A 10,115-nucleotide genomic window follows, 5' to 3' on the forward strand; every position below is an offset into this window, starting at 1 on the left:
ACAGTTTGAAATCAGGTTTTAGAGGGCATGAATTGAACCATTGGTTCAAATAGCAGCCTTGTTGGTGTGCTGAGGAAGTGCTTTTTAGTATCCTGAGTTACCCGGCTGCTGGTGGATTCTATGATTCCATGAATACTTGCTAGAGGACAGGTGTAGCTGCCTTTGTTTAGTGATGATATTCTTGCTAAAAGGTAGAAGTACAGGAGGAGCTAATTTGGCTTAGTTTCTACCTGTTGACAAATGTAGACACTAAATGGCTGGTCAGAGAAGTGGCCAATTGCAGCTGGAGTTGCAGCATGATTCCGCAGACAATGCCAGGATGTTAGGACAGCAACCACCGTAACCTCAACCACAACAATCACAACAAGGTTTATTTGAAAATAAAAATAGGGGCAACATGGATATCATATTCTCTGGATTTTCTCAATACCATATGACTAAATAGAAACTCTTTCTGCAAGCCTTCAAAAAATAAAAATAAAACAAAAAAATTCTAGACTGACCTTGAATGCTTCCTGGTAGGAAACTGCCTGTAGCAGTCTATGCTTAGATCTTGGTTTCTAGATATTATGCCCCATTAAAACAAATCAACACTTGTTGGAGAAGTGGCTGATCCAGAACGTGCAAGATGAGTCTGGGACATCCTGTTATGTCAGAAAGTAAGAAAGTGCTCACAGAATGGTGGGGACACCACCAAGGACAAAAGGAAAGGCTTGAGGGAGCTCCCACAGGCCATGAGGGACAATCTGAGGATTCAAATGAAGAAATTCAGTAATGGATTGCAACTCGCGGGACTGTGTAGGAACACCTGAGTCCACAGTGATGATAAACAAATACACAGAGAGGAAGGGAAAGAGCCCTAAAGTTAAATACCATATGATAAAAGAAGCAGCTAGTAGAATCTCTACAAAGAATAGTACAGCAAAAAATTCCCCATTTTGCAACCATCAGAGTCAAGAAGGATTCAGGCCAGAATCATCAGTGAGTGCTTGAACTATTGGATCAAAGTTTGGAGAGAAACAGAATATTTACACTGTCTCAAAGTCTTCCCTACAGATTTCTTGGTAATTACAAAGGTAAAAATGGTAACTTTATGATGAAGAACCTATGGGAACCTGTATTAGCCACGGAATCAAGGTTTGCATCACCAGTTAGGATGTTGCAAAGTAACATCATGTAACCCCTTTGCGATGAACTTAAAACATCTCTTTTGCAGCACTTCTGCTTGAAATGCATAGCCTGACTTGAATTCAAATTGAGAGATAACTGGCCTGAAATATTCAAAAGTTTAAGTGTCATGAAAAATGAGGAAAATTGGAGCAATCATTCCAGAATAAAAAAAACTAAAGAGACACGACAACTAGCTACAATGCATATCCTAGATTGAATTCTGACTCATAGGGAAAACGGGAATACAAGACATTATTGGAACAAATTGTGGAATCTGAATAGAGGTTGTAGATTAGATAATCCTATTTAATCAAAGTTAACTTTTCTGAATTTTTAATGTTATGATAATGGAAGAGAATGTTCTTGTCTTTGGAAAATGCATGCTGAAGGATTTTCTGGTGAAGAGGCAGGAGATCATCAGCTAATTCTCAAGGGTTTAGAAAAAATAGAATTATATATTACATAAAAGGTAACACAAAATATGTAGAATATATAAAATATGTCATATATAGACAAGGAATATGAAAGAAAATGTGGCAGAGTGTTAAAACTGAAAATCTGAATAAAGAATACATGAGTTCTTTGTACTATGATGGCAACTCCTAAGAAATTATAGCCATGTGTCACTTAATGACAGAGATCTCTTCTGAAAAGTTCATCATTAGGCAATATTGTAGTTATGCAAACATCACAGAGTATACTTACACAAACCTAGATGGTACAGCCTGCTGTACCCTTCTGCTGTGTTGTCTAGCCTACTGCTGCTCCTAGACTGTAAGCTGACACAGCACATTGCTATACTGAATACTGTAGGCAATTGTAACATGATGGTCAGTATTGGTGTATTTAAATATAGGAAAGGTACAGTGAAAATACAACACTAGAATCTTATGGGATCAGTTACATATGTGGTCTGGGGTTGACCAAAACAGGGTTATGCAGTGATGGCTGTATTCAATAACGAAAAGTTAAAAGAAAAAGAAATTATTAATATTGTCACAGTTGGTAAAAGAAGTTACTAAGATGGGGGTTAAGTTAAAAAGGGAAGTCATATTCCCATCTCAATTCATTTCTTCTATTCTCCCATGTCCCATGCTTTCCTTCTAGAGTCGGCTGGCTGAAACTATTTACGTGTCTATAATGACCGTGTTTGCCTCAGTGCTCCTGAGGCAGGGCTCCCAGATTCCCTTCTCCAGGCAGTCATGATGCACTGCTACCTTTGCTGACCAGCCACGTACTCTCTCTTTGTCCTGCCACATCTTCCTGTATTTTGGTTCTTCCTTTATTTTGGTGGCCCCTTCCTATTGCCTGGCCAATAACTCTCCCTTCTTTCAGCTTCAGGAGAGAGAATCAGTGCCTGCATCTCTTCCAACTTGCTTTGTGCCACATTGTTTCCTACTACACGGCTTGTTTTCTTCCTCCCAGTGCTGTGGGCATCTGTTGTCAGGCTGTGTAGTGCCATTTAGGTGGTTGATCTCTTAGGTTAGGGTCCGTCTCCTCCTGAGATGCTACCTGAGAGGACAGGCCCTTTATTTTTCCCCAGGAAACACTGTCATTTAGGTGGGATGGGATGGACTTCTTCAGGGATCACTAGACAATCTCTCACCACAGGCTTTCTCAAACCTATGTCCTCCAAAAAAAAAAAAAAAAAAAAAAAAAATGCCCTTTACACTGAAGAATGTGGCAGGACTTCAAAATTTCAAAGGCCAGCCGGGCGCGGTGGCTCACGCCTGTATCCCAGCACTTTGGGAGGCCGAGGCGGGTGGATCATGAGGTCAGGAGATAGAGACCATCCTGGCTAACACGGTGAAACCCCGTCTCTACTAAAAAATACAAAAAATTAGCTGGGCGTGGTGGCGGGTGCCTGTAGTCCCAGCTACTCAGGAGGCTGAGGCAGAAGAATGGCATGAACCCGGGAGGCGGAGCTTGCAGTGAGCCGAGATTGTGCCACTGCACTCCAGTCTGGGCCACAGAGACAGACTCCCATCTCAAAGAAAAAAAAAAAAATTTCAAAGGCCATAAAAGTCTGGCCAACCATTTGCTTTAGAATTTTCACTTTTTCATATCCCTTGTTCATGAAGAATGGCTCAATCGTAGACCTTCACAACGTTCTATCACTCTATCATTATTTGGATATGAGATCAGGTAGATTAAAATAACACTGAAAGATTATCATGTGATTGGTAATGACAATTCTTTCACATCAAGTGAATTTGAGCATGTTGGCATTAAGACAGTTTATTAAAATATTGCCACTAACTAAGATCTGGAAAAAGAGAAGTTTCAATTTATGCACCTAAAGGGCTATGATTATCATGCTACGATTTCTTTGTTCTTTCTTAAAACTTTTGCTGGGGAGGAGGATTTGATAGAAACTGTAGAGCTTTTAAGACTTGGTTAAATTGTGTAATTATTTTATTTAGCAGGGGTATAGTTATTGCCTCAATTACTCTTTCCTGTAAGGCAAAAGTGCCTAAGGCTAAATGATTGTGCAGTACTCACTATCGCTTCTGTTCATGACATGAGATATTGGTAGCATTACCAGAGCTCATCTTCCAAACACGTTGCTTTCATGCACTGTGTCTACATCAGCAAACTGGCAGTTGTAACCTATTTGCTGACGATCATTCCTCAATCTTGCCGAAAATGAGTTACTCTTGTGTCTGCATTAGGCAGTGGAAAAAATCCATGGAAGGCAGCGGATTGGTCAGAGTCCAGTTGATTTCCTCAAACCTCCTACTGATCCCTTGTTACTGAGAATGATTAGTAAGCAAGTAGTCCTCATTTTCCAGGAGATAAGAGCTCTACTTCTTTTGCCCTTTACCACACCAAGGACCAGTTGCTGAAAAGTGTACTGGTATCTGCAAATGTCTAGCATTTGAAAACAATGTTTTGTTCAAAAACGAGACAAATAGCCTTTTCAAGCAACCATGACCACTGTTAAGCTACTCAGCTTTGATAATTTCTTCTTTCTCCATTTAGCCTTGACCTTGACAGAGACAACATGATTTATAAAATGAGTAAATGTCTGGAGGGCAAAAATTATGTCATACATGTTCTGTGCTTGTCACTTTCTGTTTTAAGATATCAATCATATAACATTTGTATTAAGTAAATTTGAACATTTGTGTATATGATTTGTTGCTTTGTAGAATTATTTTATAGAATATGTTTATGGTATATCTTTGCTATGTTATGATTTTTTGTTATCCTTTTAAAGTTAATTTTTAAAATGAAAGTAATGTATGTACAAGGTTAAAATAATAAAACAAAGTGTATTAGGATGTATGATAAGAAGCAGTGGTCCCTGGGTTCATCCTTCCCCATTTCAAGTCTTGTTCTTCAGGGACAACTACTTTGATCTCTTTTAACCGTTTCTTCTGTTAGTTATTGTCAACCTCTAACTATTGTGTTTATACTGTTATTTCTTTATTGTGATTGGATAAATGAGGATTTAATTAGTCTACACATCCTCATCACTGTTTCTTTCAATATTTCAATATTGTCATACCACATTCCATGTACCTTTGTTGTTGGATTGCTTTGTAACTTTAAGAAGTATAAGTAGACTTTTATTTCTTGTTACATTAACTACTGAGAGTATGTCAGCTTCTAACTTTGCACCTAGCCCCAGAACCAGCTTCAGAATTTTTAGTGCTCAGTGGAAAATGAAAATGTAGGGCCCCTTGTTCAAAAATTATTATGAATTTCAAGATGGAGACAAAAAAATTAAGCTAAGCATGGGGACCTTCTAAGTAAGCGTGGGGCACTGTGTGAATACACTGGTTGCATATCCCAAAACTGGCCCTGTTTGTACCCCATCTTACCCTTCAGCTCTCTTTCTTCCCTTCTACCTCCCGATTTCTATCATCTCTTTCTTTTATAATAAGATGAATAACATTTTGATTATATTCTGTAACCCTAAAATATTGCATCCATACATCCTCTATAGGTTGGGTATCTAAGATGAATATTAATGTATCATTTTGTTATTGTTGCTACATAAATAGTAATTGTAGAACCGAATAAGATTCTTTCTTTCCTGGTACATCTTTTTGTTTTTCCTGGAGTTTATAATTGCTTTTCTTTTTTTCTTGTCTTTTTGTATTTATCACATTTTCAGTTTTTACCAACTTTTCCCAATCTGTCGAATCTTCTTTTTAATCTAATTTTCTCCAGAGATACTTCCCAATACCAAATGAAAGGTCCTTCCCTCTCCTTTTTCAATCTGGACATATTTCTCTGTAGATGTGTTGCATGGCTGTTTTCCTGAGGCTTTTCTTTATTACTTTCCTGGTCTGGTCTCACTGCTTCCTTGATTCTGAGTCTTCCTTCTTCTTGGTTGATTCTTTGTATACCCAAATAACTTCTTAATACAGTGAGTGTAGGAAGAAATTTTCAAAGTCTTTCAATTTCTGAAGATGTTTGTATTTCACTTTCACCCTTGATTGATAGGTATAAATAGAATTTTAAGTTGAAAGTAATTTTTGGTCAGAGTTTTGAAGGTATTACTCACTGTCTCTGGCATCCACTGTTATTGATGAGAAGGTCACCCTGATTTTTAAAAATTTTATACTGTCCTTGATTTTTAGAGTTTCCTCTTCATTCTTGGTATTCAAAATTTCACAATGTTGTACACAGGTAAGGCACAGGTATGGGTCCTTTTTCATTGTAGTTATCTAGAAGCACTTTAAATCTGGAGATTTCTTTTATTTCTGGAAAATTCTTTTGAATGCATTGTTTGATAATTTCCTTCCCTCTGTTTTCTCCTATCTCTTTTATAAACTCCTATCAATTGGATCTTGACCTCTTGGACTGATTCTCTATGATTCTTTCTTTATTTTTTTCCAACAAGATCTTGCTTTGTAGTTTAGGCTGGAGTGCAGTGGTGTCCCTATATTTTATTGAAACTGTCTCTTTTATAGTTCTAATTTTCAGGTTTTAGGAGGTTTTTCCAATTTATTTTCCAATTCTTCTATTAACTTATCATGTTTTTTGATCTCTTAAAGTTTCTTTTTTTACCTTCTCTAATTTAACATTTATAACATTCAGTTCTTGCATTATGGATACAATAATCTCTCTAATTAGTCTATAAATTGGAGTCATAGAATTATTTATGAATACTCTTTAGTTCTATTTATTTATTCATTCATTTATTTATTTTGGTCTTTGCTTTCAGGATGGAAACTTAAATGCTGGTGATCTTTGGCCTCCCCTTTAATTTGAGGGCAAGGCACTAAAATCTGACTGTAAGCTCTGTAAATGTGAATGGAGTTTGTGAACTGGTGGGCTTTACTTCAGGATTATAGGTGGTGATAGAGCATTTTTACTGGGGGACTTCTTCCTACTGGAATGTATAGTTCTTCCTTCTGCAGTGGTGAGATGTCTTAGGATAAAGTTCTGATTTTTTTTTCTTTCCCCTGCAGAATTTTCCTGTTTGGATATTGAAGTATGTGCAATTGACTCTTATACTGACCTTCAGTGATTTCCTCATCTTCCTCCCCAGAGCTCTTCTCATCCCTGTCTACTTTCCTGATTTGATTTCACTGTTTCCTTGGCACTACCCTTCATGGTCCTGCTGTTTCTAGGTTCTGAGCTCTGGAGTTCTGCCTGGAAGACTGCTCTCCTGGGCTACAATGCATGGTTTACTCTAATTCATGGCTATCTCTCTCCTGCCCCATCCATTTCATCTTCTGTCCTATCATTCACTGAAATCTCTCCTCCATCTCCTTTTCTGTGTCAGTGCTGCTTTATAATGCCTTCATTTCTTTACTGTCACTTAAATAAGGTCTCGAAGGTGGATGCCACCTACTGTGTTTATGAAGAAGTTCTTCATCGTTCTTTAAGCTGCCTATGGCATTTGAAAACGACAAACATAGTATTGCACAATAGGTATCAACTGCTTTCATGAAAATACAATTTCATTCCTATCATACCTCTCACTCTGTATAGTTGGAGAGCAATCAACGTAAATTTATATGGGAAAACCATAGTATTAAGCCTCCCACTTCTGCTAGATATAAGCAGGGAAATGGGTCAAATGGGCAGAGCCTGTTAAAGGAGTTTCAGAGAGAAGATAAATGTAGCCACCTGTGGTATCAACATCCACTGATGGAAAGGTAGTTGTTGTTGCTGTTATTTTTAATCAGCACTTAAACAATTTTTAAACAATTTAAAAATGTACAAAAGAGCTTTGGGCTAGTGGATATCCTCCATGTTATCAGGTCCCATATCTTTTTATTATCTTAAAACCTATTTATGGGATAACTGAGATAGAACTGTCTTCAAGCATGTAAATAGACAGTTCAGTAAAGTGCATATCTTTTCTTTCTTTTTTTTTTTATTTGTTAATTGTTTATTTATCAAGAGGAACTATTTCTTAGCCCACATATTCATGTGTCATAGTTCAGGAGTCAGTGACAAACTTCTAGGTAATTCAACCTGAAGAAATTCTTTATATTCCAAGGATTACTTTACACTCTGAAAGATACCAGCCTTCCTCATCTCCTCAAAATCTTTCATGGCATCATAGTTTCTGTAGAAATCTGCGTATGCCTTCTTTCTTTTATCAGCCACACCAAACTTATACAAAGCTGCAACTCCCAGGGATAGCACGAATGCTGTAACCATATGAAATCGCAGACGCTTGGCCAGAAGGCCATGCATCTGAGGTTTTGGCAAAACTTCGGGTGCCATGGTAGTTACTGTCCTTGATACGTATGCCAACCTCAATACCAACGTCCTTCCCGACTAAAGGAAAAATGGACCAAGTGCATATCTTTTCATGCAGGTTTGGTGCAAACCCTGCAGAAGCCAGGTGTCAATGAGGGATTGAGTTGAACTGGCTACACCTGCTAACGGCACTTGTTACTTCTTCCTGCAGCCGAGAAGTTGGTGATGTACACCTGCTTAACCATAGCGCCTTCTTCTTCTCACAGGACAGTCTTTCTGGGGTAAGTTTGGACATTAGCCTAGGAGGCATGTCTAATATTTCAGAGACTTTATTAACACCCACATAAATTTCTGTATATGGCATTTCAGTAATTTTTATGGAGAGATTTTTACTTCCACAAAAAGCAAAGTGGCTAGCAGTTTCTAATTATGTTCTTTTTCTAATTGCCCAGCACAAACTAGGGATATTTAGCAAATATTTTTGAGCATTTAGTGCATACATTGGCACATTAGTACACTAGACTTACAGTGAGGCTGAGGGAAATGGCTGTGAAATATGGAAAACTGTGAACTGTAATCATGTCGATGAACATGTTATCTGAATATTGCAGATGGAGAATAAATAGGTCCATTGAATAATGAACAGGAGAAATGAAATGAAGTTAGAGGAATTTAATTTGCCTAATTAGAAAAATTTTGTTAGATAGTAGCATGGCTTATTTTTATTAACTTTATAAGCAAACACTTATAAGACACTAAGTATAAAGCAATCTGCAAACACCTCATTGAATCATCACCATTTGTCAGGTATTGTCTGCATTTTGCAATTGAGGAAACAAAGGTTCTGAGGATATAGAAGAAGCCCTCATAGCATGGGCTGCATTGGAGTCTGTTTGACTTGAGAGCCTGGAATCGCCTCACACCATCTTGCCTGCCCCACTCTCTGTCTCTGTGCAACCTTTGTTGGGATTGGTTTTTTGCCTGGAACACCTTCTTTTTTGAAATTCAATTTCTCTTTTAAGCCCTGACATCAATGCCAGGCAGCATGATGTCTGCATACCTCGTAGGATCTCAGTCAGGGTTAGTTTGCTGGTATTTTTAAAATTTTTTATTTTCCAGAAGAGCTTCTCTAGCTCCCAACTTTGCGTGAATCGCTGTCTTTTGAGTTTCTTTCCCACTTTGATTTGCTTTGTTATTTGCATTGTTTATGTGCATGTCTGTCTCCTCCACTAGAATGTAAGCTCTCTGAGGTCAACATGTGTTCAACTTTCTTTTTATTTAATCCTCATGGGCTGATACAGTGTCTTCTACATGTCTGACACTGTGGCTTTGAGGTGGATTGAATAGGCTCGTATTAAGGTAGGACTGGACAATCTTTACTGATGGGTTTGCTTTCTCTTTTTGTTTTTATTTTGAGGTGGAGTGTCACTCTGTTGCCCAGGCTGAAGTGCAGTGGCACAATCTCGGCTCACTGCAACCTCCGCCTCCTGGGTTCAAGCGATTCTCCTGCCTCACTATCCAGAGTAGCTGGGACTACAGGCACGTGATACCACGCCTGGCTAATTTTTGTATTTTTAGTAGAGATAGGGTTTCACCATGTTGGCCAGGCAGGTCTCGAACTTTTGGCCTCAAGTTATCTGCCCACCTTGGCCTTCCAAAGTGCTGAGATTACAGGCATGTGCCACCACACCTGGCCTTGGGGTTGGTCTTTATAATGCAATAGGATTAGTAGGGGTCTAGTAAAGACATTTCTTCCTTTTTTTTAAATTTTTTTTTATTCTTTTCTTAAGCACTTAGTTTTCTGGGCAAGAAAGAAGACCAAAAAAGCTACAAGACTGCTCAGAATAAACATATCAATGAATGTTTACTAGATTCTAAGATATTTGAAGGCCGAGCCCCTTCATTCTTCATCTTGGTGGCCCACTCGGCAGCTACACCTTGCTTCACACATCCAATTTGGGTTATTTTAGTGTTGCCTGAAAAGCCAACGACAAAAGTGTGCTCTAAAATACGACTGAGCCATGTAGGATGGGGCATCCCCTAAAGTTCATTTCACTCCAGTGATACCACCTCATGATTGCCTAGGATTCCTAAGGGACTTTAACTAGAATTCTTTTTTGTTTGTTTCTTTGCAATGTTTGTATGCATTCTCTCCAGTCTCCCATTCTTGTTTCCTGAAGTATTTTTTCTTCTTATTCTTTGCTGTAATTGCTGGGTATTAAAAGCCTGTATGAATGGTTATGAAACAAAATTGTATTGTGTGAATGTTCTTA

General features: G+C 38.2%; 1 protein-coding gene across 1 annotated transcript; it reads right to left on the reverse strand.

Moving 5' to 3' along the window:
• Positions 1 to 7,501: 7,501 nt before the first annotated feature.
• Positions 7,502 to 7,932, reverse strand: LOC115894606 (cytochrome c oxidase subunit 6C-like). The gene has a single exon (XM_030922403.1). It carries the CDS (start codon positions 7,864 to 7,866, stop codon positions 7,639 to 7,641), a length of 228 nt encoding a protein of 75 aa, XP_030778263.1. The 5' UTR covers positions 7,867 to 7,932; the 3' UTR covers positions 7,502 to 7,638.
• Positions 7,933 to 10,115: the final 2,183 nt, after the last annotated feature.

This window comes from Rhinopithecus roxellana, chromosome 18 (assembly GCF_007565055.1).
Source record: "Rhinopithecus roxellana isolate Shanxi Qingling chromosome 18, ASM756505v1, whole genome shotgun sequence".
NCBI classification, from domain to species: domain Eukaryota; kingdom Metazoa; phylum Chordata; class Mammalia; order Primates; family Cercopithecidae; genus Rhinopithecus; species Rhinopithecus roxellana.

Coding starts and splice junctions, on each gene's coding strand:
- LOC115894606 (XM_030922403.1), bottom strand. CDS start 7,866: ATGGCACCCGAAGTTTTGCCAAAACCTCAGATGCATGGCCTTCTGGCC.